Genomic DNA, 26,403 nt, shown 5'->3' on the forward strand with positions numbered 1-26,403 from the left:
ACAAAAAATAGGATTTAAGTGGTTCCAAGGAATAACAGATAGAACAAAGTGAATTACCAAGCAAAATAAAATAAAACACGGAAGGCTAAGCCTAATACAGTAAGAAAGTGATTACAGATAAAATCTCACCCTCAGACATGTTCCTATAAGCTTCTTTTACAGACTAGCCTCCTAGTCTGGGTCCAGTAATCACTCACACCCCTGTAGTTACTGTCCTTTGTTCCAGTTTCTTTCAGGTATCCTTTGGGGTTGGGGAGGCTACCTCTTGAGCCAGCTGAAGACAAAATGGAGAGGTTTCTAGGGGCTTAAATAGACTTTCTTTTGTGGGTGGAAACCTCTTCTCTCCTGTGAAGATCCAGCTGCAAGATGGAGTTTTGGAGTCTCATGGGCAAGTCACATGTCCATCCATGACTCAGAACTTTACCAGCTGATGCCACATTCCCAGGAAAGCTCAGATGTGGATTTGCATCTCTTAAAGTTCATTGTTAGCTTAAGTGTTTCTTGATTGGGCACTTAATGAGAATAGTCTTTTCTCAAGAAGCTGACCAACTGCTTCAGTGAGGCTACTTAAAATCAAGCAAGTACATAGCCAATATTCATAACTTTGATTACAAAAATGATACATGCATGTAAATAGGATGAATATATCCATTAGTTCATAAGCTTTGCAGAGATATGTTACATGGCATATGTAGAATAAAACATATTCCAGTCATGTCATATTTACACTCATAAGCATATTTCTATAAAGCATTATGGGGTGCAACGTCACAGATACGGTATGTGACGGGGGTGAGGGGGTGAGAGAACCTGGATTTGTGCAGGAAATGGCCCAACTTGATTATCATGCACATTGTGTAAAGGGTTGTCACTTTGGATGGGCTATCACCAGCAGGAGAGTGAATTTGTGTGCGGGGGGTGGAGGGTGAGAAAACCTGGATTTGTGCTGGAAATGGCCCACCTGATGATCACTTTAGATAAGCTATTACCAGCAGGACAGTGGGGTGGGAGGAGGTATGTTTTCATATTCTCTGTGTATATATAAAGTCTGCTACAGTTTCCACGGCATGCATCCGATGAAGTGAGCTGTAGCTCACGAAAGCTCATGCTCAAATAAATTGGTTAGTCTCTAAGGTGCCACAAGTACTCCTTTTCTTTTTGCGAATACAGACTAACACGGCTGTTCCTCTGAAATATGTGGATCATGCCACTCAAGGCTGTTGGATTACAAAGAGAGGTGGGGACTGTGAATACAGAGCAGATCGCTTTACAGTTTAGTTTTGTTTGGCCACTCCTGGCTTGGAGCCTGACGGTGGGGTACTTCTCTCTCATCTCAGTCTGAATTTGGGAGCCAACTATTTCCAGGCTTTGTGAATTGTTGCTCCTACCAACTGTATGAATGTCCGTGACCTACTGGAACAGAATGCATGTCTGCATAATTTTCAAGTCTATATTTAAATAGAGCGTCACTTAATTCTGGTGGTAGGTATCTATAAAGGGTTAAAATTGCTTGGGCTTTCTTAGCCACTTGCTAAGCCTAGTGTGGGATGTGTAAATCAGCATTATGGGCTGCTTGCGGTGCAGAATATGGATTTTTACACATTGGATACATTAAATTAGTAACCAGGCATTTTCCACATTCCCATGTGTTATGAAATATTTGTTCTTGTCTTCTGCTTGTAAATAATGGACCACAAATCCTGTTGGTAAAGGTCTTGATGCAATCTTTTTGTTGTGTAGGATGCGCACTCACAAGGAGAGGTGGTGGCCTGCCTGGAGAAAGGGCTGGTAAAGGAGGCAGAGGAGAGTGATCCCAGAATTCAGGTTTCTGATGTGTGTAAGAAAGCAATTCTTCGTGTGGCTGAACTCTCCTCTGATGACTTCCACTTGGACCGACACTTGTACTTCGCATGCCGCGATGACCGGGAACGCTTCTGTGAAAATGTGAGTAGTTGGAAATATTAGTCCTTTCATCCCTTCTGTCTTATCCCACAAATCAATGCCTGAAAAGAACCAAAGGACAGAGAGGAACCAGAGCAAGATCACATAACAGCCGAAGGTATTCTGGGAACTACCTGTCAGCCTTCACACGTCCATCTTCTATGGTGAAAACTGTGCGAGAGATCAACCACATTAGGCAGCCTTTGGTTACTACTCTGTTCCACCGTCAATAGCATATGATCTCTGTTAAGCATCTCATTTTTATCAGTCCTTTGAGTGGCTGGAAACAAGTTGTCAGGTTTTTTTTTATCTCTGTGGTTTGAGTAGCAGATTTTCTTGCTTTTCTAAGCCTTTAGTTTAGCACTTTTGGCACCGGGAACTCCTATGAGCTCTTATGAAAAGTACATTTTGATCTCATTGTGTGGTTTTAGAGTGGACAGGAGGGGAGAATCTCTGGATTACTCCAATTCTTGTCATGATGTTGAATTAACGGCAGCAGAAACATCATAGGCTCTGCTAATGGAGAAGTGGCATGGAGTGATGCAGCAGGAAAGCAGACCTATTGCTTTGTTCTGGTTCTCTTGCATTAATTGAAAAGGTATTTTCTCAGCGAAAAGATGGCAGAACCCAGGAGCCAGAGTAAGGAAACTCAGCTGAAATATTTTCCTTTACAAAAAAACACCTTCAATTCTGTGCTATGTTTAAGAAATGTTAGTGATTTATTCCCATAATGTACATGAACACTACTTAATTAGTTTAAAAGTAGGTCTTTGGTACAATAGCACAATTCTATTGGATTTTGATTAGCAAGAGGGTAAGCTGTAAACTATCCTAAATGACCAGTGTTGTTGTTCTGTTTCACAGACTCAGGCTGGGGAAGGCCGGGTTTACAAGTGCCTTTTTAACCACAAGTTTGAAGAATCTATGAGTGAAAAGGTAGGTATCTATTTCAGGTGGGCAAATCCTTTACTCATTGATCATCCATCCAGCTAACTGACCCTCTGTCTTGTTCATCCCTATCCCCAGTATTACTAAATTTACAGTAACTCACTATTAAGCTGGCCAGACAGATATGGATCCTTGAATAACTTTGAACAGATGCCTTTAAATTGGGACATTCATGCTTCCAGCATGGTATGGATTGGTTACTCTTGTTTAGTTATGGGAGTGCTACGTTTGGTATATAAAGCACTAAGGATATACAACTGTAGTCCTTCTACCAAGCCAGGGAAAGCAAAGGTCAGGAAATTCAGGGATCTTGACAAGTAAAGCTATCTCTCCTGTTCTTTGGGTGGCTATTCCTACTTTAAACGTTGAATGGTGATGTTGCTATTTATCCCTTAAGTCCTAGATAAATGGTGTTGCTTTTGTGTGTAAAACAAATTGTTTTGATGTATCTCTCGATATAGGGATTGCATATTAAACCTATCGCTTTGTCACCAGGCTACTCATCAAGGGCTGTTTTTAGCAAATTTGTGGAAATGATGCATTGTCTGTGGTAACTGCAGTTTTCTAAATTTCTCTATAGAGTTTAATAGGAATTGTAACAAATTGACTTAATCTCACAGATGTGCCAGACTGGAGTCCAAAACCTTTTCCGTCTGTATCTATATTTTCACCTTGTTTAATGGCACAGGAACATAAATGCAAGCAATACAGGAGTAATTCAGTCTGGATGCTGTGCAGTTTGCTGCCATCAAGTAGCATCCTTGGGACACTCGATCCAGAATAGTGCAGTAAAGGAGCCTCATGACGGGTGAATGTGAGCTGTGCGGGAAGCAAGGGGAAAGGATCTTTATCATCCATACTAGAGGTTCTTACTTATAGTTTTAGTGGCATACATGTTTGAGAGAGAGGAACCCCTTCGACTCCCAAAGCAGCATCTTAATGATTGGGGCTAAAAAGAATTAAAGTATCTGTTGTCTGAAGGGATGGAGATGAGAGGTATCTGGGCAGACCTGCTTTGGGGCTTGCCAGAGTGAATGAGCCTGTGATGAGATACCTGGAGGCAATGTACTCATTGCATTTTCTTCAGATGTTTTAACTATCTAACAGTTCAGTTAAAATGAGCCGAAATCAAAACTGTAGGAGTAGTGCCTGCTTTTAAGAATGGCTCCAGCTAAGCTTCATTTCTCACGAGTATTTTAGACTCCAAGTGGCTGCCACTTTTTCCTAAGTATATTTGGCCTTTTTAGAGGCAGTGGCTTTTTGTGGCATGATAAGCACTGCTGCAGATAGGAGCTTATGAGCTCAGCACGGTGAGAAATAGAAAAGCATTTTTATACCCTCCCGGCATGTGCATATATCCAAAGCAGCAGTGAACTTTTACAAGCTTCAGAGCTGACAACCTGCACTCTCGCAGCCCGAGGTGCTGGTTCTAAGAGTACATGATGTATGTATTGAGTGGCAACAGACTCATGGCCTGGAGCTCAACCCTGTGTGCACCCTTTTGGTCAGCTGTGGCGCTGCAGTGGAGACCTGCCTCACATCCCCTTCACCTGGCTTATAAACAAATGCAGACAAATTCTTTTTAATCAAAGAGCACCCCTTTTCCAAAGGTCTTGTTTATTAACTAGAGCCATAAATATAAGCAGGAGACTCTCTTCTTTCTTGAGTCTGTCTTTGGAAACCTTCTGGGTTCCTCCTTTGGGTTACTCTTTTCACGGCTTCCTTAAGCAGGAATCCCCAGCTTTCCTCTCTAGAGCTGGGTTCTGTTAGTCAGATTTCCTGGTCCTTCCTGAGCAGGAGTCCTTAGTTCTCTTTTCTGGAGCTGAGGGGGTGTTTTCACCAGCTCTGAGGCCTTTGCCAGTCTCTGCCTCAACTGGCCGTTATTCCTTAATCAGGCTTCAGCCTTTCCTTGATGGTATCTCTGGGTGTCTTGTCTGCTGTGAGGGAGGAGGCAGCTTGTCGCCAGTTGGTTGGAGGAGAGGGGCGTCTTGCCCTGCCCTCTCTGCAAGACTCCTGGCCCCAGGCCTGTTAGAGGAAATCCTATCACTCTATCTCTAAACACCATTCATTCCTGAGACTACTTCCTTTCTCTTCACATCCCCCTTAGGTCCTTATGTTGGACCTTTCAACCCCTTAAAGGGCCACGCTATATTCGAGTGGGCTGACAAATACACCCCATGATGGTATATATTTGTATTGATAGCTCAACTGTTCTAACACTTATCTTCCTCAGTGTCGGGATGCACTGACAACCCGTCAAAAGCTGATTGCTCAAGACTATAAAGTCAGTTATTCATTGGCCAAATCCTGTAAGAGTGACCTGAAGAAGTACCGCTGTAACGTGGAGAACCTTCCCCGGTCCCGGGAAGCCAGGCTTTCCTACCTGCTGATGTGTCTAGAGTCTGCAGTGCACAGAGGTGAGAGGGGTTAGAGTTGGGTAGCGTGATTTGCTCACTTATTTGGAAACTTAACTACAATAGATTCCACTTAATAGCAATCCCAATATTAACAGCTTTTGCTTAATCGCAACATTTTGCCAGGGGCTGATCCATCCCATTGACTATAGTGTTAATGGCATTCAGATTGTGGCAACAGGCATGTTGCTTACTAAGAACTTTTTTTGGAAGAAAGGCCCTGGCCACAGTTTGCAGGGCTGCAGCCAGGGAAGAAAGCAATGGGACATGCTCAGTGCTGACTGCAGGCAGGTTTGTGTGGCTGCAGCCAGAGAGAGCCTGATTCAGTGCTTCCTTCCCTGGCTATAGGCCTATAAACCTGCCTTCCACTTATTGGCAATTTCCAGATAACAGCAACTTCTTTTGCTGGACACCAAGAGGTTGCTCATTAAGCAGAATCTGCTATTTTCAAGCTCCAGCTCATCAAAGAAAAATGGAACTGCCTACTGATGATACTTCCATCAGTGGGGTGTCCCTCATGCAACAGTACTTGATATAAAACTTTCATATGCCTAAGCTGTTAGAGATCTGGTGGATTGTTTTGTAGCTAAGGTTTAAAATAAAATCTGGCCTGTAACTCTTAATGTGTTTTGTGGAAGACCATTGCTTATTTGAATTCTTACATCATGGCAGAGATCTCAGTGTGAAGATTATCAAATGGAGAATAGTTTCTGAAGTGTGCTCAGTGATTCCTATTATATACTTTAAAATCCTTGACAATAAAATGGCTAAGTCTACTTAAATTGTTGCTGTGGAACTGAAACCTGAAACAGCTGTACTAAATCCTTCCCTCCACAGCTAATCGAAGTGATTTTCCTCTTTGCTTATATAGTAAATGTGAAATATATGTTACTTAGTATATGATATAAACCGCTAACTTAATTTATGATCAACTCACAACATGAAAGCCAAAGCTATTCACTTACTCTTTTGCCTGTTGTAAGTAGCCCATCTCCCTCAGCTAAGTTGTTTAAGTAAATTAATTTTCTTACTATACACATGTGTGTATATATATCAGCAGAGCATACTGCATCCTAGTGATACACAATGCTAATTAATGTTTTTCTGTAAATGTAGAAAGCAAAGATAATGAGTGCTGAGGCTGCCCTGGAACCCATAACTGTCCCACAGGCATTGCAGAACATAAGGGCCTATCAGAGGGTCTCAAAAAGCAGGACCATGTTACATAAACTTGGCAAAGCTGCTATAATACTGTGTACAAGTGGCGCACACAGTTACACATTCTTAACTTGTGTCTTGGAGATGTTTGAACCACTCTGCAGTGGTCTGTATCATAGAGAATCATAGAATATCAGGGCTGGAAGGGACCTCAGCAGGTCATCTAGTCCAACTCCCTGCTCAAAGCAGGACTGATCCCCCATTTTTGCCCGAGATCCCTGAATAGCCCCCTCAAGGATTGAACTCACAACCCTGGGTTTAGCAGGCCAATGCTCAAACCAGTGAGCTATCCCCCCATAGCTAGTAGGACTGCATGCTGTAACGCCTATGGCGCAATGAGGGCCAAAGTGCCATGGCAGCCTTTATCAAAGTCTTGGCATTTATGGCCTTGAATGAGTAATTACATTTGGATTGTGTAAAAAATGTTCTACTTACTGCCTACTGTAGCGTTTTCTTTATAGGACAGGTGTGGACTGGTTGCTTCCCTGAATTCCTCAACCCTGCAGGCAGTTGCTGTGGTGTGTTTAATTTCCTCTTTGCTGATGGAACATGTTATGCACTATCTAGTCCAGAGGTGCACACATTCTAGCTCAGAAGGAACATTGCTTCACTCTCCCAGCCGTATAATTTAAGCATGACTTGGGAATTGGCAAAAATTGGAGTTGAGAGATTTCCAGTTTCAGGTTTTGGAGTCAAACTGTATAAGGGAATTCTAGAAAGGTTTCTAACATATCTTAAACTCTTTAAAGCTGAATTTCTGTTTAACTATTGTCCATTTGCTAGAAATCCAGCATGTCATTTCTGTAATGTGCCTGAACTTCATGGCCGTCTGAGTACGAGACTCTGTTGTCTCCCATGAAACCTTTCTCTCCCTAAATGGCACTTTTAACCCATCGTTTGGCCAGAATAATATTTTCCAATTACCTAAAAGTCCCTTAATTTACTGCAAGTGGCTTCGATCTCTGCAGTGAAACTGATAGCTTGAATGTGCTAAGAATAGATGATAACCTTGTAGTTCAAGGCTAGAAATCCATTGAGGGCTTCTGCTTATGGTACAAAAGCTGCTCTTGAACCATATATGCTCAAACTGGAATGTCCCTGTAAATTTTTTCCGAATAAAATATTCTATTTAAAGAACTTCCTATTCCCAGCAGTTATGTTACTATTGATTTGAAGTATTAACAGTGACTATCAGTCATAATTGTTTGTTCACTGGTTTATCGGGTGGTGTTCAGTAACTATCTATATTGCCTCACTGCTGTACAGAATGCCAGTATTGTCTCTACTCCTTCAGTGTGTGAAATACTCAATTACAATAACCTTCCTCGCACTACAGAAAGACCCCGCTAAGCATTAACACTAAATCACATCTACCTTCACTTGGCCTAGGTCGGCAGGTGAGCAGTGAGTGCCAGGGTGAAATGTTGGATTACCGGCGCATGCTAATGGAAGACTTCTCGCTGAGCCCGGAAATCATTTTGAGCTGCCGAGGGGAGATTGAACACCACTGCTCAGGGCTGCATCGGAAAGGGCGTACTTTGCATTGCCTGATGAAAGTTATACGTGGGGAGAAGGGAAACATTGGACTGAACTGCCAGCAGGCGGTAAGGAGAGGCATATGTCACTTCAGTTCCATGTTGTGTGCTCTGTAGAAGAACTGCTTACTCTAATTGATTACGTTGCTGTGAGGATTCTAATGGATGCAATCTAGCCATACGGGGAACTAATAAAAGCTGGTGGTAGCTGTACATCCTGGTACCATGAAGCTTGACTTAGTATCCAGCAGCAGTTGAAAATTTTACTTTAAAGATCCAATTACAGTGTTGCGTTTCTTTAACTCCGCTTTAAAAATTCCAGCTGCATACTTGATCTCCAGATACTGTAGTTCTTTGAAATCATCTGGCTCTTTCCTACACACATGGTGTAGGGAAACTTCCATTTATACAAGAATATTCCACTTTTTTGTTTGCCAGAAATGCAAAAGCTCTTCACAATTTTACTTTTCACTATTCTGTTTTAGTCTTTATTTCTCCCAGCTTGAACAATGAAAATAGACTAGTCATTTTCACTTCAAGTTCTGATACGCTACAGTGCTGCAAAGTTTGGGTTGCAAGCATTTCAGGGAATATTAACTCTTCTCCAAAAGATGAGAAAAAATAACAATTTTTCTTTTGTCTTTAAGTTTTATAAAAACTCTTTTCTAAACATAAGTTTTGTTCAGATTTGACCTGACAGTAACCCTATAAATTGAACTCACTAATTCATTAATGTCTGTTTTCAAACTTATTAGTTCTGCTTAATTTTAAGTTTGTGCCTAATTTCTATTTTAATGACTATACTGCTTGTTTGTGTGGGTTGATCCTGGAAGTGGTACTGTGGAGGGCAATGACAGTTGATGACAACTGGTGTAGGGACTTCACTTCTAGTGTGATGTGGCAGTCTGGGTGAGCAGCTAAACTGTTAACTGCAATGTGTGGAAGTCACTGTAGCCATAACTCATGGCGATTGGGGAAAGTCCCGGACAACTGGAAAAAGGCTAATGTAGTGCCCATCTTTAAAAAAGGGAAGGAGGATGATCCTGGGAACTACAGGCCAGTCAGCCTCACCTCAGTCCCTGGAAAAATCATGGAGCAGGTCCTCAAGGAATCAATTCTGAAGCATTTAGAGGAGAGGAAAGTGATCAGGAACAGTCAGCATGGATTCACCAAGGGCAAGTCATGCCTGACTAATCTAATTGCCTTCTATGACGAGATAACTGGCTCTGTGGATGAGGGGAAAGCAGTGGACGTGTTGTTCCTTGACTTTAGCAAAGCTTTTGACACTGTCTCCCACAGTATTCTTGCCAGCAAGTTAAAGTAGTGTGGGCTGGATGAATGCACTATAAGGTGGATAGAAAGCTGGCTAGATTGTCGGGCTCAACGGGTAGTGATCAATGGCTCCATGTCTAGTTGGCAGCCGGTATCAAGTGGAGTGCCCCAAGGGTCAGTCCTGGGGCCGGTTTTGTTCAATATCTTCATAAATGACCTGGAAGATGGTGTGGATTGCACCCTCAGCAAGTTTGCAGATGACACTAAAGTGGGAGGAGTGGTAGATACGCTGGAGGGCAGGGATAGGATACAGAGGGACCTAGACAAATTGGAGGACTGGGCCAAAAGAAATCTGATGAGGTTCAACAAGGACAAGTGCAGAGTCCTGCACTTAGGACGGAAGAATCCCATGCACCGCTACAGACTAGGGACCGAATGGCTCGACAGCAGTTCTGCAGAAAAGGACCTAGGGGTTACAGTGGATGAGAAGCTGGATATGAGTCAACAGTGTGCCCTTGTTGCCAAGAAGGCCAGTGGCATTTTGGGATGTATAAGTAGGGGCATTGCCAGCAGATCGAGGGACGTGATCATTCCCCTCTATTGGACATTGGTGAGGCCTCATCTGGAGTACTGTGTCCAGTTTTGGGCCCCATACTACAAGAAGGATGTGGAAAAAATGGAAAACGTCCAGCGGAAGGCAACAAAAATGATTAGGGGACTGGAATACATGACTTATGAGGAGATGCTGAGGGAACTGGGATTGTTTAGTCTGCAGAAGAGAAGAATGAGGGGGGATTTGATAGCTGCTTTCAACTACCTGAAAGGGGGTTCCAAAGAGGATGGCTCTAGACTATTCTCAGTGGTAGCTGATGACAGAACAAGGAGTAATGGTCTCAGGTTGCAGTGGGGGAGGTTTAGGTTGGATATTAGGAAAAACTTTTTGACCAGGAGGGTGGTGAAACAGTGGAATGTGTTACCTGGAGAGGTGGTGGAATCTCCTTCCTTAGATATTTTTAAGGTCAGGCTTGACAAAGCCCTGGCTGGGATGATTTAGTTGGGGATTGGTCCTGCTTTTGAGCAGGGGGTTGGACTAGATGACCTCCTGAGGTCCCTTCCAACCCTGATATTCTATGATTCTATGAACCTCATTATAAACTCATTGCAAACAAAGTGTCTTGTGGCCAAACCATTTTCTTCTATTTTTATTAATAATGAAATCTAGATGAGTGTGAGCACTTGATTAAATTTTGTATATTAAGTTATATGGAGCTTTTTTGAGAGTTTATTTTGGACTCTTGAAGTTAGCAGATGCATCAGTGGAGTGATTGCATACTTTGAAATTGGATTGTCTCCTCACAATTTAGTTACTCTGGAAAGTGTCAGAGGATGGGTTTCACTTGGGGAGTAAGTCGCACGTTTTTGTAGCAGTTAAGATAAGTGTCTCATGACTTAATGTGAAGGGAATCTCCATAAGATACTATGAAAATGCAAACGTTTGGAAAAGAATGTGGGAATAATCTATGCTTTTCACTGGACTCTCTGTGGGGACTTTTCAGATCTTCTCTGATTCAACCATTGATTTTTGTGTTGCAAGCTGGCTCAGTAGCAGTGGCTGCCTATAAATCAAGTGGCCTGTGCTCTGGAGAAAATAAGCAGCAGGAGCAAACAAAAAATTAATAATGGAATTATTAATTTCCCCCTTATTTTGATGGGTGAGGGTAGAGGGATGGGGAGAATAGACTGATGCACAAATAGCTTTCTAAATGGAATGTTCATCTTATCAAGTAGTAGTGGGCACTTAAGTATCATGTGTGACTTATATAACATTTAAGTTCCCACATAGCTACATATAAACTTAAGTATCTGGATTCCTTTATTGCTGCATTATATTTCATCTGTGCAGGATATTTTGATGATTAGTGACTGCCTCAGCTATCATTATTTTTGGTCCATTCTAGTATCACACCACAATGAGCTTGCTGCTTTTGCTCTTCTGTGGATGTTAGTTAAAGCACGTCTCTAAAAAGAGAACATCACCTTGATCCCTGCTTCTAGATCGTATGCTTTGAGTATAAGAAAAACAGGACGTCATCTAGGGCTTGTCTACACTACCGCTTAAGTAGATGTAAGTTACATCGACTTAAAGAGACATCCATGTGGTGCTATGACAGCTCTTCCACAACACAGCTTCTGCCTCTCGTTGAGGTGGGGTAATTATGCTGACCTGAGGATGCTCTCCTGTTGTCAAAATACATTTTCACCAGTCACACCACGGAGACACAGCTGCATTGGTGCAGATTAGTGGGATAGTGTAGACTAGCTACTAGTTCTCAAAGGCATGGCCCTTTGAGGCACCAGTAGATGTCTCTCACAAAGATCAATGATTAATGTTTCAGTGCCTTCTAAAACCTTGCCCTTTAGTTCCTTACTGACAGCAGTCAGCGAAGGAGAGCCCTGCCCCTATTAGGGCAGAATTGTATGCTGAGCTGTTGATGCCTGTGAGGCTGGGTTTTCGGCCCCTCAGTTTGAGTTTACTCTTTGGGATGCATTGATGGCCTCTGCACTTTCTTCAGGGATATTGTTCTCTGCAGCTCCATTAACTTCGGTGCTGCACTGGTAGCTCTAGGGGCTTTATGCAGTGCCAGGTTGGCCTTTTGTTGATGTGTTGTCTCTGGTGTATGTCCTGAGTTGCAGAGAACACTAAGATCTCTTAACAATTGATGATCCTTAGGGACATTGAAAGTAGAGGATTTACAAGCTTGCTAGAGCTGAAAGCCGTTAGGCTCCCTCTCACACATTTTCTCCCACAGACCAGAGGGCAACTGGTGCAGATTTTCAGACAATATGGTCACAATGTATTACCTACATCAGAGGTGGGCAAACTATGGCCCGTGGGCCACATCTGGCCCATGGGACCGTCCTGCCCGGCCCTTGAGCTCCCAGCCGGGGAGGCTTGCCCCCGGCCCCTCCCCTTCTATCCCCCCTCCGCTGCAGCTATGCTGCCACGCAGGTAGCGGGGCTGCAAGCTCCTGCCGCTCTGAGCGGCATGGTAAGGGGGCGGCAGCAGCTCACACAGAGGTGGGGAGGTTGGGTAGCGGGTCCCAGGGGTTGGTTGGGGGCGGTTCCGGGGGGCGGTCAGGGGTTGGGGAACGGGGGGGTTGGATAGAGCGTGGGAGTCCTGAGGGGCTTGTCGAGGTGGGGATGTGGATAGGTCGGGGCAGTCAGGGTACGGGGGGGGGAGGGGGTTGGATAGGGGGTGGGATCCCAGGAGGGGGGCAGTTTGGGGCAGGGGGTTCCAGTCAGGGGATGGGAAGTGGGAGGGGGTGAATAGGGGGCGGGGACCAGGCTGTTTGGGGGACATAGCATTCCCTACCCGGCCTTCCATACAAGGAGGAAGGCCCGCACCCCGATGTGGCCCTCAGGCCAGAAAGTTTGCCCATCCCTGATCTACATGGACAGGGGTTAGTCACCCCTGCTGTGTTAGGAGGCAATCAGTCTGCTATGCACTTTGCAGGGATTAAACTTTTCAGTCGATAGCTTGATTAGAAAAAATCTGGATCGTCTTGCATTCAGTCATCTGTGCAGTGTCATGACTGATATTTGTCAGGCTGCGGTCATCCATACATTGACTAGTTTGTTACAAAGCAGAACATCTGCTTCAGTGCAGGTAAAGACCCACCATGCATATCAGACCTCCTTCGTTCACACTGGGGAAAAGGGCTCCAATGGCCATCTCTGTTTGTTCTCATCCCCAGAATACTGAGGAAGAATCAACAGAATAGTCAGAACCTTAGTCACTTTGGTCTGGTCCTAACAGAGCTGGCCCTTCCAAAGTTCATCTGCCTATTTACCTCAGAGTCCAGATTTATTGTCCCAGCAGAACAGCTGGTTGTTTACTTACAAGTTTCTTCATTTGACAGCACTGCTAACAAGCTTCTATGGAAGCATGAAGGGGGTGTACCAGACCCTGAGGCCCCCTGCTGGAGACCTCTTGGCCTTACCACACCACACCCCAGGAAAGAGCAGAAGAGGCGAGTCCTCCAGGTTGCCAAGAGGAGCTCTGGGGAAGCAGCAAATCAGAAGATGCTGCAGGGAGCAGCCAATCAGAGTCCAGCAGGTTCATATAAAAGAGCTGCTGGAGTGAGCAGATTCGGTTGCTGATTGGAGCCAGGGGATCAAGGAAGATGTTCCTTGCTGACTGCAGGGACTCAGACTTCAGCCCTGAGATAAAGATGAAAGTAGTGGGTCCACGGGGAAGTGGCCCGTGGTAACACAGCGATTAAAGGGACACAGCAGGTGGCGGCTGCTTATAGGGTTGCTGAGTTGAAACCCAGATTAGGGGGCAGGCCTGTGTCCCCCCCAGCCAGCCGCTACGGAAGTGGCTTAAGCCCTGAGAAGGGAAGTAGCCCAGGAAGGAGCTGAAGACCCTGAGAGAGAGGTCAGCATTTGTGGGACTCTTGATACCACCCCAGAAGGGGATTGAACTGTAACGAGTGACTCATCTGGAGAGCTGGGGCAGTAGGCGAAGGCTCCAGGGAGGAAGCCCTGGGAGCACTGCTCCAAACCAGAGCAGGGACAGTTTGAGAGAGTGCCCAGAAGGGGCTGAGAGACTGTTTGAATCAGGGTGCTGCAATAGGCCCTGCTGGACTGGTTGAGGACTGAGCCCAGAGATAGGGCTACGGGCAGAGACTTTACAGAGGGTACTGTGGCAGGCCCTGGTGAACTACCCTGTAAGGGGTCTGTTTTGTTGGTGCGTATGCAGACGGTGTGTGACTTGGCCAGAGGGCTGAGTCACTGAAGACCCACCTGAGAAGTTTAACTGCCAGCAGGGGTCACCGCAAGCAAAGCAGAGAGGTGCAGTGCAGACACACCCAGCTGACAGGGGCTCTTGCGTAAGGGGAGTGACCCTCTCACAGGAAGGATATCTTGTCTTCTCCTTGTTTGAGGAGATAAAGACAGTCCTGTTTGTCTTGAAAATCTTCCACTAGGAGGTGTTATGCTACCAGACAGATGTAGTTTAAAGGGTTGGCTTAAAGTTAGAAAGGTCTAGATCCTGATTGTGTTCATTCTTGGATTCTAGTCTGGTGTTAAGGCTGTCCCTGGCTATGACTTAGGTCATGTTTCTGCCAGCCATGTCCTTGCAAAAGGAACCATGGCATTTGTCCAGCCTCCGAAACAGTTTTTAAAGGCGTTATAAACTTTTGCCTTCTTGTGTGAGCATTGTCAGATCCTAGTGTTTCACACTGTTACTAACCAAAATTATGTAAAATTTTGTAAGTTCATCCAACCAGGAGGATGGAAGCTTTACTGGCATATGGCAGCAGTGTGTCCTTCCCTGAAATCCATAGGGCTATGGAGTTCTGGTTCCACCATCTCAGATTACTATAGTCAGCCCTATATCAAGGACAGATACTGGTTTTGGGAGGGCAGTACCTCTGTCACTGTTTAACAGGGCTCCTCACCCCACCTTCTTAAGGAAAGAACTGCTAGCTACTCTTGTTGTCTCTGTAAAGCAGGCATGGGCAACTGCGGGCTGCATCTGGACCGTGAGCCATTTCAATCCAATCCTCAAGCTCCCGCTGTGGAGCAGGGTCTGGGGCTTGCCCTGCTCTGGTGCTCCAGCTGGAGATCAGGGTCGGGGGCTGCTCCATGCGGCTCCCAGAAGCAGCGGCATGTCCCCACTCCAGCTCCTACGAGTAGGGGCAGCCGGGGACTCTGCTCTGCACACTGCCCCCACCCCAAGCATTGCCCCCACAGCTCCCATTAGCCAGGAATCACGACCAATGGGAGCTGCAGGTGCAGGGCAGCATGGGGCAGCATGCAACAGAGCCGACTGGCCAAGCCTCTGTGTAGGAGCCAGAGTGGGGACATGCTGCCGCTTCTGGGAGTCACTTGAAGTAAGCGCCACCCAGAGACTGTACCCCTGAGCCATCCCCCAGCGCCTCAACCCTCTGCCCCAGCCCTGATCCCCCTCCTGCCCTCCGAACCCTTCAGTCTGAGCCCGGAGAACCCTCCTACCCCCAAACCTCTCATCCACAGTCCCACCCCAGAGCCCGCACCTGTAGACAGAGCCCTCACCCCTTCCCACACCCCAACCCCAATTTCATGAGCATTCATGGCCCACCATACAATTTCCATATCCAGATGTGACCCTTGGGCCAAAAAGTTTGCCCACCCCTGCTGTAGAGGCGATCTCATGAAAGAGAGGCAGCCCCCCACCCTTATGCTTCAGAGCTACAAACAAAGCTCTTGGGGGCAGAAAGGAACAGAGGCACAGTTAGAGCGGGGAAGATGTCTAAAAGTTTCTTCTCCATTAGAGTGGAGGTTGTAGATCTCAAGGGATATATGTATATGCCCTCTTAACAGCTAGCTGTTTCCTGGAAAGGGTCTGAGGCCAAATGGATGAGTATGTGACCCGTACAGCATCGCTCTGGTGAGTCAGTACAGTCAGAACAGGAGCTGCTGTTGACAAATGATTTCTCTTACTCTCATCACCTTTTCTGGCCTCACTTTTCTTTGGGCCCCTCTTCTCTTATTATCCCCATGAGCATGTCATCCCTTCCAGCAACAGTTATGGGCGGAGCAGTCATTCTGCTCTCAAATTCTGATGAAGCTAATTGTGAGTCAATCAGCTCCTAATTCAGCTATGACAGAGAATAAAAATTGAGCAGAACCAAGGAATTATAAAGTGCTGCTGAAGAGCAGATGGACTCAAGGGCTAGTCTAGTGTGGGGTAGAGGAGAGTTTTAGGAATGCTTTTTCGTGTTCACCACCTCTCACCAAATCATTCCCTCCCCCTCTTTCCTGTTGCCATGGCAGCTGGCTGGGCTGCTTTGACGTTTTGCACTTGGTTAAAAATCTGAATTGGGGCCCCTGGAACAGCTCCCAAAACAACATTTTAAGTAATAGTGAAACTTTAAAGCAATGTAGCCCCTTCTGAAGTGCTGCTGAGAAGTCTCACCACTGGGGATTGCAGGCAAACAAACATCAATGGAAACAGCATATCTTTTGCCCAGCCTGGTCAGCATGCTTTAAAGTCAACTGGGCAGATTAAACCATTGCTTTCATTAGCGAAGGAGATTGGGGAGTGTTGAAAGTCCTATTGTAATAACCTCTGGGTAGAGGCATTGAGGAATTTCACAGGCACACCAGTGTAAACTTTTTCAAAAGAACTGATTAACTGCCCTTGTTTTGTGTAATAGAATGTTATAACTGAAGTATTAATTTTTTCAGCTGACTTACAGAAATTTCTGCTGCACAGAGTTTCATGGTTTTCCCTGTGCGATTAGTTTTTTCTTCTCTGTGCAGATATTTCACACAGCACCATGTGGGACAGAGCTTTAAAAATAGAGAGAGAAAGCAGTAACCACAAACAGGCAAAAGGGACTCAGGAACAGATATAGTACCCACTACTGCTTTTAATTCAGGTTTCTTTAAATGCCTAAATTTCAAATTGACAATATCCTTATAATTTAACTGCCAGGAAATGCCTGGCTCAGAAGTCATTGCTATTATAAATCACGCCACCTGAATAAATGAAGAAAATATAATTATGGTTCTGGTTTTACTGTGCTTTTGACAATGCCTTTCTGGTAGTTAAAGGCCTGTATGTTAACATGTGGGAGAACTGACTTTATTCTCAGTGCTCTGATAAATTTATAATAGAGCTTAACTGCTAAAGGGGAGAGAACAAACTTCTCCTTTATGGGAACATGTGACTCTCATCATAAATGGGAGGTTCCCAGTGTCCTTTAAGTCACTGCCCTACAGCTTTGCTCTTGAAAACAACCATACAGAGTGAATTGTGACCTTTGCAATTCAGAGTGAGCAAAGTGAGTTTGATTCCAATTATGACATGTAACAGGAACATATGGATCATCTTAAAACTTGAAAGTACAGTCTTCTAAGGAGGGCATGTGGACTGTTGAGTATCACAGCAAGTGAAAAGCTAGAGTGTCTAATATGGAAACAAGACCTAAGCAGACAGCAGTGTGGTAATTCAAGACATCTCTTCTGCTCCACCTCACCCAATATGTGTTGAAATTGGCTTCTTCCACTTGCTAACAGCCAGAGTTAGCATCCTGCACACAGAGACATAAGGAAGAATATCTTGTCTGTATGCTGACTTGATACGCTCTGACCCAGACAACTATTTAATCTTCACTTGTGAGTATGTTGGAGTGATGAAAAAGTGAAACATTTTGATTTAGAAAACTATTTTATGATCCTTTTAATATGAAAAGTAATAGCTGAAATCCTGTGCTGTTGCAGGAGTGTAATTCGTTAAATCGTGGGTTTTGTTTTTTTTAAAGCCAAAACTGGCTGAAAATTTAAAAATTGGATGGTAACAGGCCATGAACCTAGCGACAATCAAACTTGGAGATGAGCTGTGGCTTCATGTAAATGAGTGAAGGTGGGTGAATCTGTGTGGTGAGCTGGAAGAGTTGCGTTGATTTATATGTGGGTTGTGTTGTACTGGGAAATTTGTGTGGATTTGTGCAGATGATGAATAAGGGGCTGTGCTTCAGTGAGAGACTGGGTGTGTTTGGTGGTGTTGTGGGTGCTGGTTATGTTGTGTGGGTGTCTTTGAAGAATTGTAGAGAGACAAGGTGGGTGAGGTAATATCTTTAATTGGACAACTTCCATTGGTGAGAGAGACAAGCTTTCAAGCCCCACAGAGGAGTTGAGCCAAGTAATCCACCATCTATGTAGTATCCTTCATATAACCAATGAAATGGTTGCATGCAAATTAGTTGTAGAGTAAGTGTGGTAATTGGCTGGGTTACCTCTGATATTATAGTTGTCTAGGACCCTTGGCGTGCCATAGATACATGCCTTGCTGTTGCATGGGTGTAATTCATAAAACTGAAAATGGCTGAGAACTTAAAATTGGATGGTAACAGACCCTATCCCAGTCATGATAGAACCTGCTGATATTCTGAATAAAAAGAGCTTTCAGCCATGCTCATAGCTGTTTCCATCGCTTCACGCCAACTCAACAAACATTCTAGACTTCAGAGTAACAATCCTGAAATCTTATATAGATAACTGGCCTGAAACATTCTTAATGCCTTACATATGCAATGTCACTGGGGGGGAGGAGAGGAGGAAGGGCATGGGAATTCCTCTAGTACAGTGAAAAGAAAAGGAGTACTTGTGGCACCTTAGAGACTAACACATTTATTTGAGCATAAGCTTTCATGAGCTACAGCTCACTTCATCAGATGCATGCAGTGGAAAATACAGTGGGGAGATTTATATACATAGAGAACATGAAACAATGGGTGTTACCATACACACTGTAACGAGAGTGATCAGTTAAGGTGAGATATTACCAGCAGGAGAGCGGGGGGGACGGGACCTTTTATAGTGATAATCAAGGTGGGCCATTTCCAGCAGTTGACAAGAACGTCTGAGGAACAGTTGGGGGTGGAATAAACATGGGGAAATAGTTTTACTTTGTGTAATGACACATCCACTCCCAGTCTCTATTCAAGCCTGAGTTAATTGTATCCAGTTTGCAAATTAATTCCAATTCAGCAGTCTCTCATTGGAGTCTGTTTTTGAAGATTTTTTGTTGAAGAATTACCACTTTTAGGTCTGTAATCGAGTGACCAAAGAGATTGAAGTGTTCTCCAACTGGTTTTTGAATGTTACAATTCTTGACGTCTGATTTGTGTCCATTTATTCTTTTATGTAGAGACTGTCCAGTTTGACCAATGTACATGGCAGAGGGGCATTGCTGGCACATGATGGCATATATCACATTGGTAGATGTGCAGGTGAACGATCCTCTGATAGTGTGGCTGATGTGATTAGGCCCCCAACTAAAACCTCTCCAACGCATCATCAAGGATCTACAACCTATCCTGAAGGATGACCCATCACTCTCACAGATCTTGGGAGACAGGCCAGTCCTTGCTTACAGACAGCCCCCCAACCTGAAGCAAATACTCACCAGCAACCACACACCACACGACAGAACCACTAACCCAGGAACCTATCCTTGTAACAAAGCCCATTGTCAACTGTGTCCACATATCTATTCAGGGGACACCATCATAGGGCCTAATCACATCAGCCACACTATCAGAGGCTCGTTCACCTGCAGGAAATTAGAAGTTTCCCAAATTTTCTCTTCAGTACAGAGGTCTGCTCTGGCCTAATTTTTAAGCTTGGAAAGGGTCATGCTATTTTCCAACCTTTCCCTCCCAAACCTGAGTCGGCATCATTGGTGCAGCAGCTGCATGTGCCACATTCCTGCCAGCTGCTGCCCCCTTCTGCGCTGTGTGCATTCCATAGAGCAAAAGGTACTGTAACTCCTTGGCACGCTGTCGATCCCAGGGACAGGAGGAAGAGATCCCACCCTAAGAGGGTCAGGTTATTTTTGCACTTGACTTGAACCAAATGCTTGTTGTCAGGTCCTGTCACGGTCAGGTTACAGGGCTGTACATCAGTAAATATATCGTAAACTAAACCACCTATGCAGTAGCATAACAAAGGGCCATCTGGAGAGGAACTGTGTTGTAGAGCTGATAACAGAGCCCATATCTCCTGACTCAGGGCTGTGCTTTAGCCACTAGACCATGTTTTGTCCCCATCTTGTGGGGCCAGGCTAGTCTGGTCAAAGGTTGAGAATTGATCATTTCTGCCACTGTCATTAAATAGATTGATTAAATACATGTTGAAATGGTTACACTTGAAGTCTATCTGTCTATTCCAGTTTAAATTCACCAAATATCAGGTAAGTTAATTTGGTTTAACCCTTCAAGACTAGACAGGTGGACTAATGCTTTCTAACTTGTATATCTAAGACTAGAAGCCCCAAATATATATTTTGTCTCTTGGCTTATATACTACAATTGGAGAGTTTCAAGTTCCATCATTAGGGCCCTACCAATTTCATGGCAGTGAAAAACATGTCACGGACCATGAAATAAACCCTCCCCCATGAAATCTGATCTCCCTGAAATCAGCCGGGCTGGGGACAGACAGGACTTGTCCTTCCCTTGTACAACTGTTATCGGAGGAAGATCAGACCCACCTCCCACATGTACCACCCTCACTTCTGTGCTGCAGCAGCCCCAGAGCTGGGATCCGGACTTCCACCCCCTGCAGCTCCTGCCTAGGCTTGGGGCACTTGAGCTGGGGGCTGCTGCCACTGCCTGCAGCTCCTGCCAGAGCTCGGAGCTGCTGCTCCCCTCCTCCCCCTCCCCCCAGTGGCTCCTGCCGGGGCTTGGGGCACTTTCCCCCCGCCCCCCACACTTCTGCCCGGGCTTTGGACCCTGGGCTGGGGGCTGCCACCCCCCAGGGCTAGAGCCCAGGCTCAGGGACCTATACTCTGGGTTTTCGCTTCCCACAGCTCTTGCCTGAGCTCCAAGTTGGGCTCTGAAGGCAGCACGGAAGCAAGTATAGTAATCCTGCAGCCCTTCTACAACAGCTTTGGGACACCACACAATCCCCTTTTGGATCAGGACCCCCATGGTTACAACACTGTAAACATCTGCAATTGTGAAATTGGCCAATTTTAAGACCCTGTGGCTATGAAATTGACCAAAGTGAACCATGAATTTGGTAGGGCCCTATCCATCACCCAGCAGATTAATGGGTGACCTCTTGTAAATGCTGAAAACCAAATCTTTACTGTAAAAGCTCTTAGAGTGAGTTGGAAAATCACTGCTTTATAAACAGAGCTTTGAGTCAAATATTTATACAGTGTATGGTGTACCCCACTATCACCATCCACGTGGTTCATTGTTTCCAACCAGTAAGCAGAATAGCACTGGAGAAATCCCAATTCATGGAACCATGGAGTAAGATCTTTTCCTATTTACTGTGGTTCACTTAAGAATGACGAGATAACTGGCTCTGTGGATGAGAGGAAAGCAGTGGATGTGGTGTTCCTTGACTTTAGCAAAGCTTTTGACACTGTCTCCCACAGTATTCTTGCCAGCAAGTTAAAGTGGTATGGGCTGGATGAATGGACTATAAGGTGGATAGAAAGTTGGCTAGATTGTTGGGCTCAACGGGTAGTGATCAATGGCTCCATGTCTAGTTGGCAGCCGGTATCAACCGGAGTGCCCCAAGGTCGGTCCTGGGGCCGGTTTTGTTCAATATCTTCATAAATGATCTGGAGGATGGTGTGGATTACATCCTCAGCAAGTTTGCAGATGACACTAAAGTGGGAGGAGAGGTAGATGCACTGGAGGATAGGGATAGGATACAGAGGGCCCTAGACAAATTGGAGGATTGGGCCAAAAGAAATCTGATGAGGTTCAACAAGGACAAGTGCAAAGTCCTGCACTTAAGACGGAAGAATCCCATGCACCACTACAGACTAGGGACCGAATGGCTCAGCAGCAGCTCTGCAGAAAAGGACCTAGGGGTTACAGTGGACGAGAAGCTGGATATGAGTCAACAGTGTGCCCTTGTTGCCAAGAAGGCCAATGGCATTTTGGGCTGTGTAAGTAGGAGCTTTGCCAGCAGATCGAGGGACGTGATCGTTCCCCTCTATTCGACATTGGTGAGGCCTCATCTGGAGTACTGTGTCCAGTTTTGGGCTCCACACTACAAGAAGGATGTGGAAAAATTGGAAAGAGTCCAGTGGAGGTCAACAAAAATGATTAGGGGACTGGAACACATGACTTAAGAGGAGAGGCTGAGGGAACTGGGATTGTTTAGCCTGTGGAAGAGAAGAATGAGGAGGATTTGATAGCTGCTTTCAACTACCTGAAAGGGGTTCCAAAGAGGATGGCTCTAGACTGTTCTCAGTGGTAGCTGATGACAGAACAAGGAGTAATGGTCTCAAGTTGCAGTGGGGGAGGTTTAGGTTGGATATTACGAAAACCTTTTTCACTAGGAGGGTGGTGAAACACTGGAATGCGTTACCTGGGGAGGTGGTGGAATCTCCTTCCTTAGATATTTTTAAGGTCAGGCTTGACAAAGCCCTGGCTGGGATGATTTAGTTGGGGATTGGTCCTGCTTTGAGCAGGGGGTTGGACTAGATGACGACCTAAGATCCCTTCCAACCCTGATATTCTGTGATTCTATGAATCTGTACGGAGGCTTCAGTTGCTATCCAGTTAGAAACTGTTGATTTTGAGAAGTGTTTCGGTTAAAGGCCATTTACTCAGATGCACAGATTTGGGCTTTTTCTTGGGAAAGGATATCTAACTTTAATGGGAGTGAGTGAAAAACCTGCCTTCTCTAAAGCATTCTGCATTGTCAGTTGCTAAAATGAGCAACTGTCAAGTAGGTGTGGTGTCTGTTACAAGGCAGTTAGCATTGTGGAATTGCCAATTAGAAGATAGGAGCGCACTGACATTGATCTGCCATGCTGGCTAAGCTATTTTTCTGTCTCCAATTCCTCTCTTCCAGCTTCAAACTCTGATTCAAGAGACTGACCCTGGTGCAGATTACCGCATTGACAGAGCTTTGAATGAGGCTTGTGAATCAGTAATACAGACGGCTTGCAAACACATACGATCTGGAGATCCAATGTAAGTGGCTTTTTCATAGTCACACTGTACTTTACACGTGCCCAGTAGCAACAGTAGAGCTCACTTGAGTAACCAAACGAGATATTAACCAGTCTAAAAATGAAGACTCCCAAGCAATCAAGAGCATGTACCAGCAATTTATATAGCAGCTGGAAGTGGAATGCAATCTGCATGCAGCTCTTGCTGTGGATCATGCTGAATTTTTTTGTTATAGGACTGCCATGGCGTTAGCCAGGGTTGTCTAGCTTTATTAGTTGTAGGTTGAGCTTGTATCATTTGGTGTGCTATCTTCTGTTACACACAGCTTCCTAGTGTCATTTTTCTAAAGAGAAATGCAGTAAAAAAGTATCAGAAGGTTTTTCGAAAGATGAAAGAAGGAAATCCATGTTGCAGAGACAACTGTCCTATTTATACCCTCTTCTGAGCCAAATTTTTTTATTTTTATATATAAATAAAAATATGATGCTTTTGCCCGATTTAACTGTGAACACATTTGAGTCTAGTTCATATAGACAGTGGAATTTAACACAGCACACATGGGAGTGTAACTATTTTGATTTATTCCTTTTTTTAGGTAGAATGGTTTGGTTTGGTTTGTTTTTGTTTGTTTGAAACCTCTATGATGTGACCTACAACTCTTACCAGCCAAAATTTTTCTATGGAAAGGCAGATCCATAGAGTATAGAGTGGAATCAGTACAATGACTGGTGTACGTGGGGGGCCCACAGCATGGCCTTTCTCATTTTCTTCTCTCCTGTTTCCTTTCCATTCCCAGGATTCTGTCTTGCCTTATGGAGCACTTGTACACTGAGAAAATGGTAGAGGACTGTGAACACAGGCTCCTGGAGCTCCAGTACTTTATTTCTCGTGATTGGAAGTGAGTATTGTTAAACAGAGGGTTTAATTTTTCTTCCTGTTGCACACATCAGCTGTGCCAGATAAGCAACCCCCTGTACACCAGCACTGCTTTCTGTTGCTCAGCTGGAGGTACTTTATACTAATGACCAGCATGTTTATGCCCTGGAGACTTGGCTTCTCATCTCTCTGTCCAGTGCCTTGGAAGCCAAATCTGCTGTGGGGCCACCCTCGTATGCCTGGTGTTGATATAGAACTAGAGGTTCAACTTTCCAACCTATATGTCCTTATTTAGAGCTTTGAGACTTGAGAGGAGGGTAGGCATGTGCATAATTATAAGGAGTTCATTGCCTGCCTTTCAGATGAAGTTTACTTGCTCAGTGGATGGGCATTATCTTCAGTAGTGATGGGTGGGTATTCCTTTAAAAATCTTGCTCTTCAGGATAGCGAATAGGGAGGATTCGCTATTTCTGTAAGAGGTTTCCTATTCTTTTATGGAACGTGGAATGCTTCCATTCCTGACTTGTTTCACTCCCAAAATCCTTGTAAGCCCTGTCTTTCCAGCCAATGTGGACTAGGTGGAATTCCCTTTAGAGCATCACTGCCTTTTTATTTGGCCAGAGTATCTCCAGTGATGAGTATCTCACACATTTAATTTCCCTCCTTCCCCTACCTCCCTTGATGGCTGCATTTATTGCCTGTCCTGCACTTCCAGCAGGGAATCACTTGTTTGAACCAAACCACTCGATTAACTGCAGAATTTTTCCTTCTGTTGACTAATGCGTATTTAACCCTCATGCTGTTTGAACAAAGATCGTTCTAACTCAAATCCTAAGTGGACAGCTGGTGCCCGGCCTTTCATGTTTATAACCACCAGTCCCTTGAGTTGGCTAATGAAGCTGCAGTGTAATTCCCGAGGAGTGCAGGCAGAATGGAAATCTTGCATGATTTATTTTTCTTATTGCTTCTCAAAAGCAAGTGTTTGCGGAACTGTTTTCTCTACAAATCTCCTCCTCCTCCCTGTCCTTCTGAAAATGCCATGAAGGCCTGAAGCTATTTATAAACCTCACCACTAACCCTCTCTGCCACTACATTTCCATTCCAGAGGCTCATAGTACCAATCTCTCATTTTGGTGTAATATAATTAAACATTTCCTCCCAAGAGCAGATTCCATGTGTGCAAAGCAGGGACAATGAGGCTTCACTTTGCCCTGTCTCCCGAATCTGGACTGACTGTGGTTAACTGGAACTAAATCTGTCTCCTGTAAAGCTGAGACTTATTTCAAAATGGAAATAATGGTACTGGCATTGGAGGTTCTCTTTAGGCAAATCTAGTGTGCACTCTGCTTTGCTGTGTCACCTGTCGTACTCCCTCAGGGAGCTGATTTTCTCAGATTTCCTGCACTAAGCATTGCCAGGCCTCCTCAACGTTGGGATGGGAGGTCTTAAGGGAAAACGGGGGTGCGTCAGGAAGTGATTTGGGTGATTCATTCATGACTTCCTTATGAGTCTGTACTAGAGCAATCCCCTTGCATGTTATGGGAGACTGTGCTGCTGGAGGTGGCCACTTTGGGAGAAGATATAAAATCAAGATCCGCACTACCTGTAGACACCAGCGATACCAGAGCATTTGTTGCAAGAGTAAGGACTTGATTCCCGATTGAGTGTTATACGGTCTGCCTGTTGGTTTGGTTATAGAGTTCTCATGCTTTGCTGTGTTCAGTCAATAGTGGATCTGTCCACTTCATAAGCATTTCTGTGGTTTCTGTATCCAAAAATGTATAAAGCATTTGGTAGGTGCTGGGGTGTGGAAGGTGCTGTGGTAATGATGTTGGCTTCCTTTTTTTCTACTACAGATTGGATCCAGTCCTTTATCGCAAGTGTCAGGGAGATGCTTCTCGACTCTGTCATACCCATGGCTGGAATGAGACTACTAGTGACCTGATGCCTACAGGGGCTGTCTTTTCCTGCTTGTACAGGCATGCCTACCGCACGGAGGAGCAGGGAAGGAGGGTATGCACTCAACATTAACTTTTCATTCTCTTCATTGGTGATCTGTGAGTCGGATGCATGTTCAGCTATCAGTCATGCTGCATTGACAGTCAGTACTACTGAAAACTAGTTTGAAAAGGCAGTTGCTGCAGATATTTATTGCGTCAATGCAAAGATCTTTACCAGCTGTGTCCTCCATGGACATACCTCTAATGTCTATATTAGAACTTCAGTAGAAAGAGGAGAAATGTGGTGTCTTACCAGCAGAATTGCCACCTTGAGGCATTTGTCCAAGGAGTTGCAGCAAAGCTTGAGACCTAAGAGTCCTGTGTTTAAATCTGTGCATAGACACTATGTAAAGGCATCTAGCAAATCATTAGACTGCCATGTGCTCCAGCCACTTAGCTGCCAGACTGCTTTTATACAAAAAGTCCCACTGTCATAAAGACCAGGCTATATATTCTCAGATTAAGACCTGAGTCTGTTCAAAGCAACTTCCTTTGGTTTACATAATCTATTAAGAAGGTCTCTGTAGTGACACAGACTATTATTTTAACCCTAGGTAGGAGAAACCATAATGCATTTCCCAGTAAAATTTATGACTAGAGCACAGTAAAGATTTGACTTACTGCACGGCTGCTTTCCTCCTTGGATATGTGCTTTCAGAAACCTTTTACTGCTGTTCAGTGGGTTCTTGTGCTGAGTTTGCTGCCCTCTAGTGCCTTGTTG

At 44.7% G+C, this 26,403-nt stretch overlaps 2 protein-coding genes across 5 annotated transcripts in view; one reads left to right on the top strand and one right to left on the bottom strand.

Moving 5' to 3' along the window:
* LOC140896496 (uncharacterized) overlaps window positions 1-26,403 on the bottom strand; it is a 191,129-nt gene that overhangs the window by 128,345 nt on the left and 36,381 nt on the right. The window lies entirely within an intron of this gene.
* The window catches only part of GLG1 (golgi glycoprotein 1), a 177,459-nt gene that overhangs the window by 115,110 nt on the left and 35,946 nt on the right, over window positions 1-26,403 (top strand). For all 4 annotated transcript variants that reach the window (XM_073307099.1, XM_073307098.1, XM_073307096.1 and 1 more), the window contains 7 exons: window positions 1,741-1,944; window positions 2,806-2,877; window positions 5,123-5,306; window positions 7,911-8,125; window positions 22,706-22,827; window positions 23,603-23,704; window positions 25,539-25,695. In XM_073307099.1, coding sequence (XP_073163200.1) covers window positions 1,741-1,944; window positions 2,806-2,877; window positions 5,123-5,306; window positions 7,911-8,125; window positions 22,706-22,827; window positions 23,603-23,704; window positions 25,539-25,695 — 1,056 coding nt within the window. The remainder of the gene's footprint in view (window positions 1-1,740; window positions 1,945-2,805; window positions 2,878-5,122; window positions 5,307-7,910; window positions 8,126-22,705; window positions 22,828-23,602; window positions 23,705-25,538; window positions 25,696-26,403) is intronic.

Source organism: Lepidochelys kempii, chromosome 12, assembly GCF_965140265.1.
Source record: "Lepidochelys kempii isolate rLepKem1 chromosome 12, rLepKem1.hap2, whole genome shotgun sequence".
NCBI lineage: Eukaryota > Metazoa > Chordata > Testudines > Cheloniidae > Lepidochelys > Lepidochelys kempii.